This window comes from Euprymna scolopes, chromosome 22 (genome assembly GCF_053919585.1).
Source record: "Euprymna scolopes isolate OS-2025 chromosome 22, ASM5391958v1, whole genome shotgun sequence".
NCBI classification, from domain to species: Eukaryota; Metazoa; Mollusca; class Cephalopoda; order Sepiida; family Sepiolidae; genus Euprymna; species Euprymna scolopes.
In genome coordinates, this window is record NC_136503.1 from 80,112,704 (window position 1) to 80,136,449 (window position 23,746).

At 34.6% G+C, this 23,746-nt stretch overlaps 1 protein-coding gene across 1 annotated transcript in view; it reads left to right on the plus strand.

The window, feature by feature from the left end:
* Positions 1-1,357: 1,357 nt before the first annotated feature.
* LOC145243493 (proton myo-inositol cotransporter-like) overlaps positions 1,358-23,746 on the plus strand; it is a gene marked incomplete in the record, with an annotated part of 88,878 nt that continues 66,489 nt past the window's right edge. Inside the window, 1 exon segment of the mRNA XM_080106437.1 lies at positions 1,358-2,576. Within this exon segment, the coding sequence (XP_079962563.1) occupies positions 2,126-2,576 (451 nt within the window).

A 23,746-nucleotide genomic window follows, 5' to 3' on the forward strand; every position in this document is an offset into this window, starting at 1 on the left:
ATGATAAAACAAAGACAGGCTCGCAACATCTCTTCTGTGGGAGAGAGGTTGCAGGGTAAAGAAAAGGGCACCCCCCCACTAAGCCACGAAGTCTATTTTGTACTCTGTCAAGGCAGGATAGGCTGTTTTTAGCAGCTCCTGCCCAGATGTGGCAGCAGTACTCCATCCTTGGACGTACTTGGCTTTTATACAGATAGAGAATTGCGTCAGTAGTGAGATATCTTCCGGAATAGTAGAAAGATCCCACCATTTTCCCAGCGTCCTTGGCAATAGACCTGATGTACGTGTTCCATTTCAGATCAGGAGTAAAGGTCAAACCCAGAAGCTTGTCAAAACATGGAGCCTCCCCAAGACGATACCGATTCATTTCAATTGATGCCAGATGGGGATCAGAGCGTTGATGATGTAAAAATAGCTTAGTTTTGGATGCATTAAAAGTAACCAGCCACCTCTTCCCCACTGAACCACGCGCTCAAGATCAGAGGAGAGAAAATCAGAGAGAACTTTGTCATTTACGGCCTTTGATGGTCGTGTCATTAGTATAGATATCAACGAATGATTTAAGTATATGTTTAGGGAGATCATTGATGTAGATCAGGAAGAGAGTTGGGCCCAGGATGGACCCCTGAGGGACTCCAGCATTAATACTGTGGGCTTCTGATTTCTGCCCATTAACCACTACTCTTATGAACCTATCGGAGAGAAATGATTTAATGATTGAGAAAACATTTCCAGTGATACCGTAACTGAAAATCTTGTGAAGTAGGCTCTTATGCCATACCTTATTGAAGGCCTTTGATATGTCAAGAGCAATTGCTCTGGAAAAGAAGCCTTTGTCAAGAGATGGCAGACAAAAACATGGTTCCATGAAAGAGTGTAAAAAAGGTCAAATTTAGCCTTAAAATAGCCAATCTGTCAAACCTTAGAAATGCCAAATTTTAAAAGCAATATGGCGGCCTTGAATGTCATACATCTAGTATAATGAAAAAATAATAAAAAAAATAATTTTTGTGGCGTTTATTTCAGTCTTTGGGTCTAATATTGTGTTTTATATAAAATAGTTTTTTTATATAATTTTTTATCTGTCAAATAATTTACGCCGCTAAACTACATATTTACCTTTTATATATTATTTCAAAAAGACTATTTATAGAAATGTAAAAATTGAATATTTTCTTTTTTTGTTGTTTGATAACACAAGAAATGTTTGTTTTTATTTTTATTTTCTTTATTTTTTTATTTTATTTTATTATTTTTTTTTTATTTTTTTTTTTTTGTGTGTGTTTCGTGATGACACAAGAAGTGTTCAAATTAAAGTATTTTTCGCGTCAAACTTCCGTTCCATTCTGTAATCAACCGTATCCACTTCCGGTAGCTTAATTTTTCCGAGTCCTGATCTTGGAGATAACTGATAAGTGCAGTGCAGTGGCTGCAGTGCTGCAGTGCACATTAAAAAAAAAAAAAGGCGATAAAAAAACATTGTTAAAAATTAAAAAAAAAAAAAAAAAAAGCATTTGGCGGTGGTAAATAACAAATACGCGCCATTTTTTTTTTTAGTTCTAATTATTTTATATTTTTGTCTACTTTCAAATGACAGCTAAATGTACAACAAGAAACGAACAGTAAAAGTATTGTTTTTAACGTAAAAAAAAAAAAAAAAAAAAAAAAAAAACTTGTAACTAAAATTCCGTCCGCCTCTATTCTTTGTCAACGTCCACACGGAGGCTGTTAGTACGTTAAATATCTGTTTAGAGATAAACTATAAAGAGGGGGCGGGCACTGCTGCCATCTAATCAATGGGTCGTTTGAGGGGGAAATGCAACAAATTGTAAGTTATCTTCCCTGCCGAAAGCAAAGCAGAGAGAGAGAGAAAAAAAAAAAAAAAAAAAAAAAAAAAAAAAAGGTAGTTATTTAGTAGTTGTCCAAGCAGACATAGAGCGAGTGCACGCGCGAAAGAGACAGTCGCAAGCTGTGGTAGTTTTATTTTCAATTTCTTTCAATACATCGTAAGCGAAAACATCCCTCAATTTGTATTTCCTAGATTGAAACCAACTTCTCTATCCCAAAAATAACTGACTCATTTTTTTTTTATATATATACATTTATAAAAGAAAATTAAAAAAAAATGGAAACTAATCAAAACAATAGCCCCGACGAGACGGACCCTTACCAGAACGAAAGGAGTGTTCTATCAACGGTTCCAAAGGTCGAAGAACAAAATAAGGTGAATTATTCGCCAAAAACACCCGCCATCGTGTATGTGAGCGCCTGCCTTACACAATTGGCCGTCCTTTCGGTCGGCTATGATCTTGGGGTGAATTCGGGCGCGATGCTCATCGCCGAAAATGTCGATTACCTCCAGCTGAATCCCCTTTGGAAACAATTAATCATCGCCGGGGCATTACCCTCGGCCATCATCGTCACGCTCTTTGCTTCGCAACTTTGTGACATTATGGGTCGAAAAAAGACAGTTATGACGGCCGCCGTCTGCTATACTATAGGTGCGATTATCACGGGGGCTGCCAACAATAGAGGGACTATACTTTTGGGGCGCCTTTGTATAGGATGCGGCTTGGGTGAGTATTATTGTTGTTATTGGTATCCGTTTCTGAATGTTTATTAATTTCATTATATGAATTTATTTATTCATTAGCCATTCAAGGCATTGATTTCATTTTAGGCTACTGGAGCTTTTTTCGCTCCCCCCCCCCCCAAACAACACCTCTCTATAACATCACATGGGAAGGGGGTTAAGGAGTGAAGATGCTGCTCGTAGCGCACATGTGTGTATTATGATAATTGTGAAAATCTTTCGAAATAAGTGTTCAATCTGTTTGGTTAGAAAAAAAAAAAGCAGCTTCGTTGCAGCCATTTGGACATCAATAATTTCTGGAAAAAAAAAATTCGACAATTAAAAATATTTTAAACCCATCCAATAAATGTCAACGACCGTGCGAAACTAATGTTTGTCTATCAGTATTTTGTTGTATTTATTAAATAAATTCTAAACATCTCGAGCTTAAAAGAACGATTACGTTTACGGCAATTCGGTAGCTTAATTCGCCGTTCTAACAATTACAAGAAAAAAAATGAGTTTCTTCAACTGTTTCATTTAATGGAACAAAGTTGTATAACATTAATATAAACATTGTATAACATTAATAAAAATAAATAAATAAATAATAAAAAAAAAAAATGTAAAATGCGATATTTTAATTTGGGCGGACCTGAACGAGAATCCCCCCCCCCTGTATATATAAGTGTTTAATCAAAATTAATCCACTGAAAAAATTGCAAAAACCGAAAGCCGCTCTTAACATGGGGAGGTTGGGGATGTTTATTCTAAAACCCGTTCTGAGGGGGGTGGGGGTGATTCTTGTTCAGGTCCGCCGTAATTTTTCTTGGTACTACTACAGTTTATCGTCGAAAATGAAGACGCCATTTTATCAGGAGAAATCGGTATTTTAAACTAACGACCGAAAAGCATGAAATAAGAAAAAAAATTAAATTAGATAATGATTACTTCCGGAAAGAACTAATTACTACGTGCCCCAGCGTAGTATAAACACTCCCAACCTCTCCATATTAAGAACGGTTTTTGGAATAACCCCCCAGGACCTGGAAAGCCGTTCTTAATATGGGGAGGTTAGAGGTGTTTATACTACGCTGGCGCTGGAGCACGTAGTAATTAGTTCTTTCCGGAAGCAATCATTATCTAGTTTAATTTTTTTCTTATTTATTTCATGCTTTGCTGCTTCTTCGGTCATAGTTTAGAATACTGATTTCTCTTTCTGATTCTCATGACAGGTGTCCGAAAAAATGGCGTCTCCATTTTTCGGCGATAAACTGTGGTAGTACCTTTTTCTTAAAACATTTCAGTAATTGTAAGAAAATCAATTTTTTCAACTAGAATCAGAACAATGAGTTAAACTTCCGAATTGCCAAATTTACTTCAGGAAATGTGGATATATTAGATCGATTAAACGCGCCCACATGTTGCATTTGTAATATTCAGCCGCTTTCGATCATAAAAACTATGGTTATTGTAGTTTATGTGTAACATGCCATAATAAAATGGGTGTTTACAATAAAACTAAAGTCGGTGCTGCTGGATGCACTTACTGATCCGCGCTATTTTTTTAAATCGTATTTTCAAGTTTAATTAAAGTTGTATATGTTTGTTTGTTTTTATTATTCAATTGTAAGGTTAAAGTACAGAATAGGTACAAAATACCCTCCCCTCCCAATGTTAAGAATGGCTTTTTTTTTTTTTTTTTTTTTTTTTTTTTTTACAAAGGCATCACCACATTATCAAGGCCCAGAGGCCACTCAAGGATAAGGGTTAAAGAGTGTACAGTAGAAATTGGTCAATATAGTAATCATTAGTAATGAAAATTTGGTAAATTTAATAACTTATATGGAACGGCTCATCAAGAACTTATTTACTTTAGACTTGAACACATCCATATTGTAGTCAGCCGGAAAGCAGGAAAACGGAAGACAATTCCACAGGCGTGCAGTTCTAAGAAAGAAGCTTTGTTCATGGAATCTACGTTTAGGTTTAGGCACAGATAAAGAGTGGGGGAAATTATTGATAGTGTTTACAGCTAGACGAGTGTTTCTTGTGAAAGTTTGGCGAGGGGGGACCATAGATTGAAGCTCAGTTGAACACTTTCCATGAAAATAACGATACATCAGAGACAAACTCGCAACATCTTTTAAATAAGGCTTTTTAAATAATAACGTTATTATTTCAGCACGGATCAATAAGTGCATGCATGACTGAGTACCCTAAAGTCATTTATTCGAATTAGAAGTAAAATTTAAGCTTTTTAACTCCCTAAAATGTTTATGCACTTTGATTATTATACGTAGCACTTCTAATTGGTTGATTTCCTGAATTTTGGTGCTAATTTGTTCTTATTCAATGAAGGGGAGGAAACCCCCTTCTATTTATTTTTACTTACTGCCAGAGTGCCTTTGTTTATTTATTTTTTTTTTGGAGAGCTGGTTTTCCCTCACATTAAAAACGACCTTGTCTCACATATTGTTCTCGTGGGGAAACAATTAAATAATAGAAACGACTTAGTGCTTATAACTCCTACCTATTTAGTTTTGCTTCTTTTTTTTTAACGCAAATAGATCACAAACGAAGAGGTAGAAAAACAAAATCGTTGTTGACAAGCTGCATTTGCTTTATTATATATATGAGAGAGAGGGGGGGGGGGTGATGCTATGCTTCCGTTGGGGGATAAAGGAACCAACATGAGTGCAATGGTCAAACGGGTGGGAGGTGGTGTAAAACATATAAAACAGGTTCTTCCTTTCCCTCTCGTGGCTCTTAGACCAAGCCGTTTCTTGCTCCGGTAAACATTTTCAAACTGTTGTTCCTATTGACAATGCCTCCCCACGGGACAGAGTTAGACACCAGGGTCGTTTTTTAACGTGGAGAAAAAGAACAAAAATAAAAATTGTCTCAGTCGTGAAGGATTTCGCATCCACTGACAGAACAAGAAATTGAAGTGCAGCATCTGAAGAACAGATGGTATTTATTTGCTCCCCCACCGAGCAAATTAGGCACAAGGCAAATTTTTAATGTGAGGAGTGAAGGGAGGGGGAAGGGAAAAAGGGGACCAGCTCCCGAGAGGTGGGAAATGGGAGCTGGTTAAAGGTCAGGCATGTGGGGTTGCCCCCACATCTGGTCTTTGCTAGTCATAGCTTGCAGTATCTGCCGGAACAGATACTACACTTTGATCTTGTCCCAAAGGCCAAACTGTTGTTACTAGACCCGGGTTTGCTAAAAGATTGCAATTCTGACATTTGCCTGCTCGTCTTGTATTGTCGCCCTTCGGCCCATTTTTTTTTATTTTTTATTTTTTTTCCGACAAAAATAATTCATATCGCTAACAGTAACGTTTGCCGAAATGTTTTATGAAGGTTGCAATTTTCAGTTAATGCCAGCAAGCATTTTTCTATGTTAAACTATAAAGAAACTACACATTTTGGTTAAACATAAAAACTTCTCGCTCCATCAATGAAATGGCTGCCAATTTCTGTATTTTAATTATTTACAGTCGTTTCTTCATTATTACGCTGTTATTTCTTGATATGTTTATAAGAATCGCTAATAAAAATGATTGGCGATGTCTTAATAAAACCTTATCAGGAAAAAAAGCTAGAAAATCTTTTTCTCGAAATTTTCAACTTAAGATTGAACCGATAAGCCTTTTGTGTTAGTGTCGCCACGTGCTGCCTGCATTAAGAACGATCGCCACATGTCGCATTTGTAATAATTATATCTGCTTGAATGTTTCGCAACTTATCTCGATCACACTTGTTTTAACAAGCTTACTTTTACTTTCAGTTTTTCAATAGCCGCGTTGCATTTTATCAAAACAATCTTTTTTCTTGTTTTCCTTTTCACGTTATTAAACGACGACTCGCTTCTTCGTCGTCAAATGTCCACCCACGTTTTGCTTATTCTCTCAGCTTCAGTTTTGCGCAATTTTTAACGTAGCTTTTGAAGTTCATTTTTCGGTACTAGTGCACTTATTGATCCGTGCTGAAATAATGTTATTATTATTTAAAAAGTCAATCTTAACATGGGTAGAGGAGGGTGTTTGTATCTATTCTGTACTTTAACCTTACAATTGAATAATAATAATAAAAAAAAAACACTAATTAAACTTGGAAATACGATTTAAAAAAAAATAGCGCGGATTGAGATCAGTAAGTGCACTAGCACCCATTTTTCTATTATTGTACCTATTTATAATTCCTCCCCACTGGACAGACACCAGGGTCGTTTTTTAGATCCGAAAAATGAGATTCGGCGGACTTGAACGAGCTGTCTCTCGCGTTTTTTTTTTTTTTTTTTTTTTCCTGCCTGCGGATTATCGTCGATAAGACAACTTTCATTTTATTAGGAATATATATTTTTTTTATTTTTTTGTAAGTTTATATAATGACTTAACGTGGGTGATCACTTTTAAATTATAACGTTTTATCAAATTGACACCCCCACTTTTCGGTCAATCAGCAAAACTTCTTAATCTATTTTTGTGGTGTAAAAAAAAAAAAAAAAAAAAAAAATTGGCAGGATTGGAGTTTAGGTGGCGATTAACCTCGAACCCAAAACAACCCAAATCAAAAGAGAAAGGGACACAAATATCGAGTCACCGGTTTGTATCTCTGGAAACAGTGACCATTTTTATTTATATTGTAAACATATAGAACTTTTTATAAAAAAAAAAAAAAATTAAATAATACGAACAGAATTGTTCTGGTACTTTTTTCCAGAATTGTTTTGCAACTATTCTGTACTTTCACCTAACAATTTAATTTTTTTTTCTTTTTTTTTACAAAAGCAATTGAGAAAGAGAAACGGAAAAATACAATAAGTGCATTAATAAGAAAAAATCTAATTATTAAAAAAAAAATTCCATGCCTAACAATTTAATAATGAAAAAAGTCGGGCAGGATAGGTGGCGATTAACCTCGAACCCAAAACAAGCAAAAGCGTGTGCCAGTTGGCACAGTTTAATATTCAAATTTAAAATCGTTAAATACAATTTAGGCGCGCAGTGCAATTGATTGTTTCGGCGCGTTAAAAAAATGACAAATGACACCCACGCAAATTCCGGCGTGACCTTTATATACCAAAGGTGCGGACCTAGTTGAAAGCACCCCATGTGATGTCTTCCATCCAATGGAATTCCTCCTAGGACACATTTTAAAACTGATTTTCTAGAGCTTGTTTGGAGCCGATCAAATCGAATATAAACATGCACAAACACAAAATCTATCTCTTTAGTCTCTTAGCCTTTCGAGCATTCTTTCGTCTCTTTAAACTCTTCCGACTCATTCAACGCTTTCACATATGGACTTACCACGCGTGCAAACATCAATTATTTCATTTCCACTGCTACGCGCATTAATACTCTCTTTTAACAGACGAACATTAATATTGTCTCTGTTACAAATTTGAACATTCAAAGAACACAAAAAAAAAGAGACTCTCCATCTTTCATATGAACTCAAAAAAAAAAGAACTTTGAAATATTGAGAACTATGTTTTAACTTGTTATTGTTTGTTATTTCTATTCCGGAAATAAACCTCCGTTTGTGTTGCACATAAGATTTCTTATTTTTATTTTTATTATTTGTGAAGTCAGTTCCCAAAAAAAGGCCAGGCGACCCCCACAAGCGAAAGGGACACAAATATCGAGTCACCGGTTTATATCCCTGGAAGCAGTGACCATTTTTATTTATATTGTAAACATAGAACTTTTTATAATTTAGGTACTAGTACACTTCTTGATCCGTGCTGAAATAATAACGCTATTATTTAAAAAGCCATTTTTAACATGGGGAGGGTATTTTGTATCTATTTACTTTAACCTTACAATTGAATAAAAAAAACAAAAAAACTTTAAACTTGGAAATACGATTTAAAAAATAGCGCAGATCAGTAAGTGCGCTAGCGCCATAATCAAAATTTTTTTTAAATAATACGAACAGAATTGTTCTGGTACTTTTGCAGAATTGTTTTGCAACTATTCTATACTTTCACCTAACAATTTAATTTTCTTTTTACAAAATCTTTTCTTTTTTTTTTTTTTTTTTTTTTTTTTTTTTTTTTTTTTTACAAAAACAATTGAAAAAGAGAAACTGAAAAATTGATATGCGTGTAAGGTTAATTTTAATATAAATGGTCGATTAATTAATCACGTGGTCAATTATTCGACTTTTTTATTATCAAATTGTTAGGCACGGATTTTTTTTTTAATAATCAGATTTTTATCATATTAATGCACTTATAATAAGTGCATTAATAATTACAAGAAACCTTCTCAACCACCAATAGCAATGGCCAAAGATTCATTATCTGAAAGTACTTCTTGTAAACTCCATGGACTAACGGTCACAGGCGACATGAGTTGGAACAATTACATTGAGAGCTTTGCCAGGACTGCTGCGTGGAAGGTAGGCTCTCTCTACCGTGCTAGAAAGCTACTAACGCCCAAAAGTATCCTGTATCTCTATAAGGCCACCATTCGCCCATGTATTGTTGTCATATTTGGGCTGATGCATCTGCTACTAGTCTCTCGCTCCTAGACAAGGTCCAAAAGTCTCCAACTTGATAGTCCTGAACTGTCATCTAAGCTTCAACCTCTGTCCTACCGACGAAATGTAGCATCCCTCTGCCTGTTCTACAAGTATTTTAATGGTGAATTCTCTGACGAACTGCAAGCATTTGTGCCCCCACAACATAAACAAACCCGACAAGCAGCTAAATCCCTCCCCTACACAGTAGAGATCCCTAGATGTAAGAAAGCTTTCTACTCTAATAGTTTCTTCCCCAGAACCGCTAGACTTTGGAATTCCGTTCCGGGTCCCTACTTCCCTAACTGTACTGACATGCAGAAGTTCAAGTATAATGTGAACTGACATCTTGCTGCCCAATTCCATAGTATCCCAGTAGCTTATGTCCCTGATAGTAGCCCCTTACATCGAAGTGGCAATGTGCCTTGTTTAGGGTGAAAATGTAATTAAAAAAAAAAAAAAAATTAGTACAATGTATAATTGAAAACTGAACCCCCACGTGAAAATTTATAAAAATATTTTTTTTTTTTTTTCAATATTTTTTTAAATCTAAAAGTCTGAATTCGATTATAAAACAAGTAAAAATTGTGGAATTTAGAGGAGGGAGGGCAATCTCGACAACGTCCGTCTTATTAAATTGTTACATGAAAGTACAGAATAGCTAACACAGCCCCACCCCATGTTTAATATGACTTTCTAAATAATTTTCTGCGGGGTACAAATCGTGTTGAAATAACTTCTAATATGCTTATTTTTAACTTTATATATTGTAAGAAATTCTCACATCCCAATTTCCTCCCGGCAGAGGCAAAAGAATCCACAATACAAAAGCCATACCTTTTCAAACTAAAAATTTATTCAAATGTAACAGCAATGAAAGTTTATTGGTTCAGGGAAGTCTATTTGCAAAACGGTGGCGAGTTTTGCCTCCATACGCCTGAGCCAGTAGTATGAAGTTGGAATGTTAGTTCTTTGTTCCTCGAAAGGATCCATGTATGTTCATGGTGAACACGGCCGGAATGTTGGCGCCTACAATTAGGCATAATGTGAGTCGCTTCGGATTTGAGATAAATCCAATATTTGGTAAATAAAACATGAAGAACTGTTCTTGAATGTCATCCTTTAATTAGGATAGTTTCAGCAATATAAAATTGTCTCTGCTTGAAGAGATGAAGTCCTTTGTTCACCAATAGTTCGATGATACAATATAAAGGAATTGTCTTAGCTCCCTACATGAGGGAGCTGCTGGTTTTTGAGTCCATCTGTATACCTAGTTCTGTGTGGATTGAAAAATAAAGCATGATACAAAAAGCGCACCAAGCAAATCACCTGACACATCCAAAATTAACCAATGATGGCCAACCACTAAACTGCGTGGGTGACTGAACAAAAAGAAATGGTGAATGTAAATGGAATTTCTCTTTTTTTTAGTCCTTTTTGCTATTTTACATCACAAGGTGAAGAACCAGTTTTAGTAATTTTTAAACTTCTACATATATTCTTTTTGATATGTATTCTTCAAAGCATTCTCTTGTTGCGGGACTAGGGGTCTAATGTTAGTCCCCACAAACTCAAAAATATTATGATAAAATGTAAAGTATAAAATGGAGTCGAACAATCCAAACAAAGATGACCAAGACGGAGAATAAATTTTATGCAAAATTTATTTTCTCAAAATCGTAAAAAGTGGAAAGAGAAGACCAGAAATTTTCCCCTTAATTGATTGGTTGGTTGTTTTTTGTTTTACGGCATATCAACCCTTTTCAGGTTATTTAATGCTGAATCCAAAGATTTTGAAGAAAAATTTTTAATAGAATATATTTGTTGTTTTCAAGTTGGTTTCTATTTACCTCATAGTTGGGACCCTAACAGGTACTACCATTCCGGGTCAGAGTGGACCTGGGAGCAATGGCAATTAAAGGGTGGCTCCACACTTCCCAAAGCCCGCAAGCTGGGGCCTCACCACCGGATATAGTTTAAGGTCATATCCAGGACCCCCTTAATTGAGGGTCTCTTCCTGCGACTGAGGTAATAAAATGTTTATGAAATGAAGCAGTCAAAGTTCTAGATTAAAAATAATCAGTCCTTTTTAGAAATAATTAAGCAACATAAAAGTCAGTTGCTTACTTCAGCAAAGAGCAAGAAAAGGGTTAAAAAAAAAAAAAAAAAAACCCATTTCCGTGGAAAATTAAATAATAGGCGCGCACGAGTTTAACGTCCTGTGGACGGAATCGCTGTTGATGTTTACAGCATGCTGGCTGGTTTCGACTGATTGGTTTTGGTGCAAAATGCCCTTTTTATAGATTTAAACCGGCTCCACGAAAGCTGTCTGAAAAAATATTTTTGAAATTTGCTTTCTTCGTAATCCGATTGGATGAAAAAAAAACATCTTTGTGACATAAGGTGCTTTGGAAGACGTTCGCGTGAAAAGGCAGTTTTAGTTTTTATGCCCACAGAATTTACGTGGATGTAGAAAGGAAATGTGTGCGTTGTTGAAACGATCTTTACACAGGCGTGTGTGCAACTGGGTTTTACAATTAGAGAGCACACATGCGCTGTGCTCCATTATTCTGTTTGAGTAGATCTCGCCATCGTTTGCCAGGATGACTGCGACTACGATACTTTATTTGATTTATTGGAAAAATTGGGCTTTCTAAAAGAATCTTTTAAATTTATTTTTAAAAGCAGTGTTTTTCATAAAAATAATGAAAAAAAATTATGCTAATCTAAAAGATGGTTCTTCTGTAGCAGATGTCTCCCTGATTCTACTTTTGCTCCTATTCCGAATTCGTAGCAGCGGGCCAACATAGATGAACTTTTCTTTTTTTTTTTTTTTTTTTCTAACAAAACGGTCATTAACACTATTTTTTCTTTTTAACGTTTAACATATTTCAAACTGATATAAGTTATTCCATGGTAAAAAGAATGAAATTAAAATAAAAATCATTTTCTTATTTCAAATTATTAATTAAATTAAGTGTAATTAAGCATAGCACAGTAGCTAATATGTCAAATACGTCGTTAGAAGGTACTTGCGTCACTCAATTGAGGTATAGAAGCACAAAATGGAAACAATACCTCCGCTTTTTTCCAAAACTGCTTACTTATATTTTGGGCAAAATATTAAGATATTTAGTATTTTAAATTCTATTTTCACCACAAACAAGGCACAGTGTCACTTTGAAATAGGGGGCTACTATCAGGGCTATATGTTGCAGGGATACTATGTAGGGAGTTGAGCAGTAAAATGTCTTTTCACATTACACTTGAACTTCTGCATGTCAGTACAGTTGGGAAAGCAGGAATCCAGAAGGGAGTTCCAAAATCTAGCAGTTCTAGGAAAGAAAGTATTAGAGTAGAAGGCCTTCTTACATCTAGGGATCTCTAGTGTGAAGGGGTGTGATTTTGCTGCTTGTCGGGTTTGTTGTGGGTATTTATGTTGAAGGGGTACAAGGACTTGCAGTTCGTCAAAGCATCCACCATAAAATACTTGTAGAACAGACAGAGGTATGCAACATTTTGTCGATGGGACAAAGGCTGAAGCTTAGATCACAGTTCAGGACCTATCAGGTTGGCGACTCTCTTTTAAACCCTATCCAGGAGCGAGAGACTAGTGTGCACTAGTTCAATTGTGATAACAATATTCCATACATAGGCGAATGGTGGCCTTGTAGAGGTACAGGATACTTTCAGGTGTAAGTAGCTTAGTAGAGAGAGCCCATCTTCCTCGCAGCGGCCCTGGCAATGCTCTCAATATATTTGTTCCAACTCATGTTCCCTGTGAATGTTAAGCCGATAAGTTTGAAAGAAGTACTTTCAGATAATGTATCTTTAGCCATAGTTATTGGTAGTTGAGATGGTTTCTTGTAATTATTGAAAGAAACAAGCTTAGTCTTGGCAGCCTTGAATGCGAATATCCATTTTTGTCCCCATTCTACTACAGATTGGAGGTCTTCCTCTAGGGTTTCTGCCATTTCCTTAGATTTGTGTACATTTGTTTTCCCCTCGTACCTGTTAGAGCATGGTGTCAGCAAATATACCCATCTCAGAGACAATTTTATCAGGGAGGTCATTTATGAATATTAGGAATAATAAATGTCCAAGGATAGACCCCTGAGGTACACCCGGATTTATATCATATTGTTTACATGTACAACCGTCGAGGACAACCGGGATTCTTTTTTTATTTAATTATGTTAAGTGTTTGTCCAGTGATACCATATGATCTGATTTTCCTGAGAAGACCTTCATGCCAAACCCTGTCAAAAGCTTTAGATATATCTAGGGCTATCGCTCTACCCTCCCCTGTTTTATCCAGTGTATGATATATACATTCAGAGATTACAGTTAGGATATCTGCTGTATAACGGACTTGCCTAAATCCATTTTGTTGATCAGTCAGAAGTTTAGCAGCTGTAAGGTGATGGACTAGATCTCGATTAATTATGGACTCCAATATTTTGGCAAAAAGCGGAAGGAGGTTAATAGGCCGATAATTAAATGGGTCAGGTCTTTCGCCAGAATTCTTGTAAACTGGTACCACAGAAGCAATTTTCCAGCAGTCAGGAAAGCAAGATTCATTAAGGCATTTGTTGTAAAGTTTGGAGAGGACTGGAGCAACCTCGGCAGAGCATTCTTTTAATAACATAGCTGAGATGAGATCAGGTCCGCATGCTTTGGAGGTGTCTAGGTTTTTATGATATCATGCACCTGATAGAGGGTGATTTTCAGATCATCCAGTGTGACATCTGTCCGCAAAGTCAGGGAGGGAGTGGTTTGCTGGGTCCAATGTGGAGTTTGAGGCAAACCAACTAGCAAGTATGTTATTTTTTTTGGTTGCTGTGCAAACAACCTCATGATTTTTGGATAGTGGAGGAATTTGTTGAATGGCCATTATTTATTTATTTATTATTTCTATTGTAGATTTTCCAGAAATCACAGGTTCCTCATTTCTGTGCTTTGATGCGTTTTCTGGTGGTTTCGGTATATTCTCTCTTAGCTGTTGCTATTTCTTTCTTACAATTACTTCTAGCTTCTATAAACTTTTGTCTGTTTGAACTGGACTTATGTCCATTAAATCTGTGGTATGCATGCTGCCTTTGAGCAATGGCAGCTGCACAATTAAAAGTAAATCATTGGGGAGAGTGGGGTTAGCTATAGAATTTCTGCATGGGGAACATGTGCTTCAATTGCCGCATTCTTCAGTGGGAAAAGAAAAGATATTTCATTTGTGCACTGTTCAGCAGGAAGAAAAAAAGATTTTTCCCCATGGAGCATCTCTGATGAGATCCCTGATGGCTTCCCAGTCAGCCTTCTTATAATACCTTGTCGTTTTGAGCAATGGCTCTTCAGTTTTGAGTTGAGAATTTAAGGCGATTTCTACCATTATCACAGCATGATCAGCATTCTCGAGTGGACTATCGGCATTCGTTACACAATCATCGGGAACTGTGGTCAGAAATAGATCTAGAAGTGAGGCATGTTGATCTTGTTGATTTGGGAAACGTGTCTGAAGCCTAACTGTCTGTTCATAACCATTTTGGTAGAAAAAATCCACTGATGTCGGCCTGCTGTTACAAATTCAAAATAAGAGCAAAAAAAAGTTGGTGGGAGTAGAATCAGGGAAACATGAGAACCTCGGATTTTCAATCTCGGAATTTAAAAAGCAGCTGTTTTTTCCTAAAATTTTCACCCCCCCCTTCCAATACTGAAAGTATATGTTCAGTTGTGGCTTTCTATTTTAAGGGTAAGAATGGCCACAAATATAGATAGGTTACGGTCGCATAGCTGAAACAATAATGTAACTAAACAGAAAAAAACGGTAATAAAAAATAAAACGCATGTTTGCTCTACAACAGTATTGAGCACTTTTTTCAGGTTTTTATTAATTACCATTTTTACTAAATATATATATATATAAACTTTGGAAGGATGAGATGTAGGTAAACTATTTTCTCATGTTTTTTCCTTATAAGGAAATGGATTCCATATTGTTCATTGTTAAAGTGTTTTTTATTCAATACGTCTGACGAAAGGCTGTTCTTGTAAAAATTTTCAAACGATATTAGGTTTGAATTTGTTCGAATAGTCTTGAAACAATTGTAACTAACGATGAAATACACTATTTGTTGCTATCAATCTATTCCTTGGTGTTTTAATTTTGTTAAAACATATATATATATATATATAGTTTTTCGGTAAGAAGGTATCTAAAAATTGAAAATAATTGAATTTCAACAAGGGTCATTGATAGTATTCAATCATAAGAGAGCAAGTTATATATTATTTTTTTATGTAAATACAGTCATATCTTGCTACGATATGCAGACCGTTTCAATCATATTAGATATCATCAGGCAAGAAAAATTAAGGTACAAAAACTGAAAAGGTTTAACACCTTTTCAAATTTTGAAGAGAGAAAATTCGCGATGAGTAGCGATGGGCGAAATTTGAGTTCTTACTGAGTTCTTCTTGCTAAGAACTCAAATCTCACCCATCGCCACTCATGGCAAATTTTGTCTTAAGAATTTGAAAAGGTGTTAAACCTTTTCAGTTTTTGTACCTTAATTTTTCTTGCCTGATGATATCTAATATGATTGAAAGGGTCTGCACATCGTAGCAAGATATGACTGTATTTACATAAAAAAAATATGTTATATATATATATATATATATATATATATATATACACAGGTTTGAGATGTTAAAAAATCAGGACTAATGAATATGAGGTTGTTAGATAGTGCTCAATAACAAGAGCAAAATATATTTTTTTTTATTTGAGGGTAAAGTTACATATGGTCGCTACAAACAGCCATTTGTTTCAGCCAATGAGACTTCGTTAGGCAACCCTGAACCCATCGATGCCTCAAAGAAAAAGCTTTTTCTCTGTGGTGTCGATGGCTGTTTGTAGCGACCATATGTAACTGTTTACCCTCAAATAAAAATAAAAATAAACTATATATATAGCAATTATAAAAAAAATGCATTTTTATAAAGTTCGTTCGGTAAATTTTTACATTAGGTCCATCTCTACAATTTTCTTTAAAATGATGACTTATAGATTTTCGGGTAAATGTTTAGTTTAGTGGCGTAAATTATTTGCCAAACGAAAAATAAAAAAAACTATTTATTTTTATATAAAACACATTATTAGGCCCAAAGGCTGAAATAAAACCAGAAAAAGTTTCATTTTTATTATTTTTTTCATCATTTTTATTAGACTAGATGTACGACATTTGAGGCCACCGTATTGCTTTTAAAATTTGGTTTGACAGATTGGCCTTTTTAAGGCCAAAATTGGCCTTTTTTATGCTCTTTCATTACAAAAAAATATGGCAGCTAAAACATGGTTTCATAAAAGAGCATAAAAAAGGCCCAAATTTGACCTTAAAAAGACCCATCTGTCAAACTTTAGAAATATGCCGCTAAAACTACATTTGCCGGTTTTCGACTGTGCTGAATACGATAATCACATTTAAATTTTTTCAGAGTAGTAGTTATTGAGATAAAAAGACTTATATTATGCACTGTAATTCTCTATTGGCCATGTTTTTATGTGCGATACTTCTTCTTTGCAGAGAAGTAGACTTGTTTATCGCGCATGAAAACATGACTGCCACAGTGCATAATACAGATCTTTATATCTCAATAACTACTTGTCTCTGCAAAATTTAAATGTGATTTTTGTATTCAGCATAGTCGAAAACTTTTAAAAGTCGTCATTTTAAAGAAAATTATGGAAGTGGATCTAATGTAAAATATATATATATATATATATATATATATATATATATATATATATATATACACACACTTCACTTAATAATCGGTGAAAATTTCATATCGATTAGATAGCAGTGTCAGAAATCGCCATTAAAAATGCATGATAAAAACTTGAATAATTAGACTTACTATCTTTTCAAAGCTTATAACTACTTGAAAAATGTAATTTAAACCCTGATTTTTTTCAATAAAAGGAGCACAGACCAAATTTTAAAATAACAGGTTTAATAGCAAAATAGGCAATATTTGTTTTTTTAATCGGTTTTCTTTAAAAAAAGATTTCAAGAAAATCAAGCAATTTTAACTTACTTCGAATATAATATATATAAATTCCAAAAAATCACTTACTTATAAAAAAATATTAATCAATGGGTACTTCCATTCTTCATTGTTAAGAATTTATCCATATTTGTATTTTATATTCCATGTACTTTTTAAATAAAATAATTTTTTCAGCAAGGATTCAGAAATAGAAACTCCGTCAAAACAAACCTTGTGGCCTACCTCTATCCCTGAATACTCCTAAAACTCCTACCTCCAGACCCGAATACTCCTAAACCTCAACTTTTTAAAGGTAAAAGTAAGTTGGTACTCTGGCGCATATTGATTGTAACTTGGAATAAGTGAGCAGTTTGTAATTAACAAACTTTTAAGAAACGTTTTTAATGAATGAAATCGAAATCAGAAACTCCGCTTATTTCAGTTGCATTTTGTCAACTGCGAATTTGTAGCAAGAAATGTCAGTTTGGGGCGATATCGAATTTTCTTGCTCACACGACCCTCATCTGAATTTGTTGCCATGGACATGGTCACCTGTTAAAGCTTTACGATGGCTGTACCTATTTGATTTTTACTTAAAAATTATTTCCGCAATTTTAATAAATTTTAATTATAAATTTTTCATGAGAAAGATCTTATCATTTTTAATGTGTTTTTCTTTTTGTTTTTTTTTTAATTTATCACTGCGGCAAGATAAGCAGTCTAGCGACTGTGGCCACAATTTCGAAAGATAGCATCAATTTTTTTTTATTGTTATCCCAAAGTTATAAATCGTTATTATAAAAAAAAAATCATTAATTACTCAATAGTTAAATAAACATTTTATTTCTCACGAAGAAAGTAAATGTGTTTTTGTGAAATTGATCAATCCACCCACTTGTCACGATCTACGCATGTCGGTCGTGTTCGTGCACGTGATCTGTCATTCCCCACGGAATTTCTTTCCGTACATTTCCACTCGCTCATTCATTTGCATAGTATATAGGCTAATAGAAATTAAGATAAATTCTTACTTTCTTTCCACTTTAACACTCCCCTTTCGGTTTTCAGGTATGCTGAAAACGAATATCACATTTAAATTTGATGCAGACAAGTAGTTTTCCGGTAAGACCTTTTATTATGCAGTGTAATTCCTTATGTTATCATTTGTTGGCCATTTTGTGCGCGCAAGCGCTTATACATATTTGACCTGCATGCGTGTAACAAAACCGCGACAGACAAATAGCAACCAATTTTTCCAACTTAACAAGTACTTTGCAACCTACCTGCATCATTTTTTGGTGTTTTATTTTATTTTTTATTTATTTATTTATTTTTTTAAGTAATTTTAAATGCGTTTTATTGCATCTCAAACATTAACTCTTTACGACTTTAAAATTTCCAACCAAAATAGCTGTCGGCTTGTTCAATTATTTATTTTTTTTTTTAGTGTGTATGTGTGTGGAGGGGGGGGAGTCTTTTCCGCGTAAGGAAAGCTGGATGGCATAATTTTTATTTCTTGCTTGTTTTTTTTTGGGGGGGGGGGGGATTCAAATCTTCCTCTTTTTTGGCTCAATCCAAAAATATAACTTAAATTTTATTTTTTATATATATATAATGAACTCATTTTCCCCCCCTCTGATTTTGACCTTAATAGGATTGAAAATCAAGACATTTCATGCAAATGTAACATGCACAAACTGCAGCACATTATCTCAGGTGTGTTATAGGCCTATTACTTCTACACTTCTTCGATAATCCTCGATTCCTATATTTTTTCTGCTGAGCGTTCACGGCCAAAATTGGTTAGAATCAATGGAAGTTGTAAAATCTTTTTTCTCTTATAAATTCCTCCTACTCCCACTACCACTTACACCGTTGCGGATCCGTTCACAAGGGACAGTACGAAGAAACACCGGTTTGGGTTTGTAGCTGCTTAAAATAATAAAAAAAAATGGAATGGCATTTTAACGTTCCTTTTCATTCTATGTTTTCTACTGGATGAAACGCTCCATTGGATTTAAGCGAATGGAAGGATTATTTATGCCATTCTTTTTTTTTTTTTTTTTTTTTTTTTTTTTTTTTTTTGTTGGTTTTGCCGATTTTTTTTACAGAAGTTTAACAGCGTTTTTATTTTTATATTTAAACAGGGTTATTTCTTCGCTTATTCTTTACCCACCCCCCTTACGCACACACCTCCGGGCAACGCCGGGTAAACCCCCCCCCCCAAGTTAGTGTATACTTTCTTTTCCTTTATTAAACCATTGTCATAAAACTGTCAGCAATAGACATATCAATGTCTATTTCTAACAGTTTTATGACAATGGTTTAAGCTAATAAAGGAATGCAAAAGACTAATGAACGATAGTTAGCCAATACAGAACTCCATAAATGTGACAGTGACACATGCACTATCCCCAAAAGAAGAAAGTAATGCCTTGGAGGATGGTTTTATAACAATGGAGCAGTTACTATACTCCTCCCTCTTCAGAGAGGAGATAATGCTTGGGAGATGGTCTCAAGACAACAGAACAGATACTACAATAGCCCTCCCCTCCCCCCTGGGAGGGAGTACTGAAAGATAGTACATTAGTTTGAAGTAGTAAACTGAATTAAGAAATAAAAGATAATAGTATAGTTCCGGCTTCAGACATTATAGTATAGTATATCTACATCAATGACCTCCCTAAACACATACTTAAATCATTCGTTGACATCTATGCTGATGACACGACCATCTACGGCAACACATCAAAGGCTGTAAATGACAAAGTTCTCTCTGATTCTTTCTCCTCTGATCTCGAGCACGGTTAAGTGGGGGAAGACGTGGCTGGTTACCTTTAATGCATCTAAAACCAAACTCCTATCCTTACATCATCAACGCTCTGATCCCCATCTGGCATCAATTGGGATGGATGGCTCTCGTCTGGGAGAGGCCCCGTGTTTTGACAAGCTTCTGGGTTTGACCTTTACTCCTGATCTGAAATGGAACACGTACATCAAGTCTGTTGCCAAGGTCGCTGGAAAGATGGTGGGATCCTTCTACCGCCCCAGAAGATCTCACTACTGATGCAATTCTCTATCTATATAAAACCCAAGTACATCCAAGGATGGAATACTGCTGCCATATCTGGGCAAGAACTGCTAAAAACAGCCTATCCTGCCTTGACAGAGTACAAAATAGACTTTGTGGCTTAGTGGGGGATGCCCTTTTCCCACAGAAGAGACGTTGCGAGCCTATCCTTGTTTTATCGTTATTTCCATGGCAGGTGCTCGTCTGAACTCCAATCTCTGGTCCCCCCTTGTCAATCTTTCACGAAAAACACCCGTCTAGCTGAATCCACTGTGAAAAATTTCCCCCACTCTTTATCTGTGCCTAAATCAAAACGTGGATTCCATGAACAAAGCTTCTTTCTTAGAACTGCACGCCTGTGGAACTCTGTTCCATCTGCCTGCTTCCCACTTGAGTACAACTTGGATGTCTTAACAAGTTCCTAATGAACCGCCCCCTTAAGTAAACATTTCATCAAATCTCCACACTAACATACTGTACTTAGAATTAACTCTTATCCCTGAGTGGCTTCCAGGCCTTGATCAGTGGTGACCACCGTGTAAAAAAAAAAAAAAAAAAAAAAAGTTCCGGCTTCAGACGTTATAGTATAGTTCCTGTTTCAGATGGAGAGATATAAAATTTTGTTAAATAATTGAATACTCATTTCATCCCTTTATTATTATGTATTTTACTTGAGAAAAAACGAAATGTGTCAACATTATGTGAATAATCAAAATCAAAACATGGCAACAAAAATTTGACCTGATGTCGTGTTGACTTTTTTTATTCACCAAAATGTTGACACATTTCAAGCATGTTTTTTGCAAGTTACATGCTGAATGGATTTTAACTAGAAATGATTTCTTATTAATATTTAACTAAAGCAATGACATAAAACCATTTTTAATGCATATACAAGATTTTTTTCTTGCATTCTGCTTCGGCTGCGATCTTTAATGTTTACTTAGATCCATTCATAAATTTGAAAAATCAGAAGTTGAAATTCCATCAGAATTTTGATCATGATAAAATTTACAAATTCAAGGTTAAATAAAATGCACAACTTTAACCGAAGTTATTGGCGACAGTGTGACCTTCACCTATTCCATGACCTCGACCTTAAATATCTGCCCAAATTAAATCAGTTCTAAACTGGATCATGACTAATATTTTAATGAAGTGTAATGACGATTGGTCAAGTGATGTGGACACAGACATATTGACAAACAAACTAAACGAAAAACAACCGCCATCTTGGCGAAGGTAAAAATTATTACTTAATTTTAATAACTCCAAATTTTGAAATTAAATACTTTTATCTTGTTAACTCAAATAATATTAACAATAATAATAATTTTCCCCCAAAAAAAGACGTTGATATTTCCCCCAGTCATTAAAAATTGGATTCTCGCTTGGTACCCATAAATAACCAAACAATGTTAGCAAAATGAATGTTAAAATTTTTGTTTGCGTTGGTTTTATGTCATATCAACTAGTGATGGAATGATTCCAATATTTTCCCCAATTCCGATACAGTTATCGATTCTGATTCTTTAGAAATCTCTAAATATTTGACTATGGATCGGAAATCCACACAGATGATTTGTTTATAGTAATGAAGGCTTTGGGTAGAACCAACGACACTTTTTGGTACAACTGCTAATCTCAGTTGGTGCAATGGTTGCCACAACATAGAGCAGACAGTAGACCTCAAATTTTACAGCGTTTGGGGCAACATTTTTTTTTTAATACTTAATCTTAAAAGACTTCTCCTTCAAATAGGGAGGAGGGCATCATTACCCTTCCCTAGACTGGATTATTTACTTTCACCAGATTATCCATTCACGTGTAATCACCTTTTTCTTCACCATATACCCTCTGCTCCACTTTTTGTTATCAAATAAGGTCTTTGACTTACTTGTTGTTTCATCAAATACTTTTTTATACAAAATCCGATCCCACATTTTGCTAATTCCTACCCTCTGATGAGAAGGAAAATATTTCTTCGAAACTCCACGGATTAAGGACTATCCACTTATCAAGTGTTTCCTTTTCAGATTAAATATGTTTTTAATTCTTTTTCAAAGTGTTTTTTAACATGTTTTATTAACTGTTTGTTCCTATATATATATATATAGAGAGAGAGAGAGAAGGGATATAGGGATAAGAGTATGTGACTGGAGGAAGCATATTAGCGTCAGATTATATAATTTCTATTAATAATAAATTTATCCAACAAGATCCTGTGTGTCTGTCTTTCTCATCCATATGTAACTTTGATAAATTTACATAAATTTATATTTGCGTTTTTTTTTGGGGGGGGGGGGTTCTTGGTACTACTAAGCAAATATTTATTGGAAGCCAAAAATGTAGGTAAATTAAAATGAATTTTTATAAATCCTATTAAAAATTTGTAAACATAATTATATTTATCTATATTTTTTTTTTATAAATTGTTTCTAAATTTATTATGAAAAGTAATTTGTGAGCCAAACAATTAAAAAAAACAAAAAACAAAAAAACAACTATGGATGACCCCATTCTTTCATTGAATTTCAAGCTGATTAAAATATTGATTTTTTTTTTTTTTTTTTTTTTTTTTTTTTTATAATATGATTCTTTATAAGCAAATGATTTGCTGATTTGATACCGTGATCAAAAATTTCCTTAGCAAGCGAAATCTTACATTGAAATAATTAAAAAATATCAAAGTATGCGTGAAAAAATATTGAAAGACATTTAAGAAAACTTGTCGATAGGAGATATGAGCAAGACATATAGGAAGGAAAGAAAATTTCATTGAATCCCCCCCCCCCTCCGCCATGCTCTCTATACCAAAAGCAGCGCTCACTTATGTTATTTGCTTGCTGTAACTTAAGCAATAAAGATATATAATTCTTTTATACATACGAATTATCATATTTGAGCATTTGAATGCTATTATCTCATCTGCCTCATGTTATTGTAAAGTAAAGCAAAACAAGTGGGTGTCATTTGATTTAGGATGTTCTATTTTCTGTTGCAACTTTATTATTTGTTGTCATATTTGATTTTTATAGATTGAAGAACATTATTTTAGAATGGGGGGGGGACACACGCACACACACACGCACACGCGCACACACACACACACGCACACGCGCACACACACACACACACACACACACACACACACACTTGTTTTAAAACTAATTAATTGCTCTTAATTGATATCCCAAACCAAAATTAAATTTTCATTTCAAAGACTTTTAATGCAGACACATAAATTTTGAAAAAAAATAAAAAATAAATAAATAAAAATAAATGATTGTATAAAGATTTATCTTAAAGTCAATTCGTCACCAAAATAATTATTAAAAAATTTCAATATTGTTTGAGTAATTATTACCATCATTGGAAACGTATTAAATGTTTTTATTTATTTTAGTAAATGTTTGTTCATCATGTACACTAATAAAAGTATGCGGCTGGAGGAAGCATATTAAAAATAAATTTACCCAACAAGATCCTGTGTATCTGTCTTTCTCATCCATATGTAACTTTGAT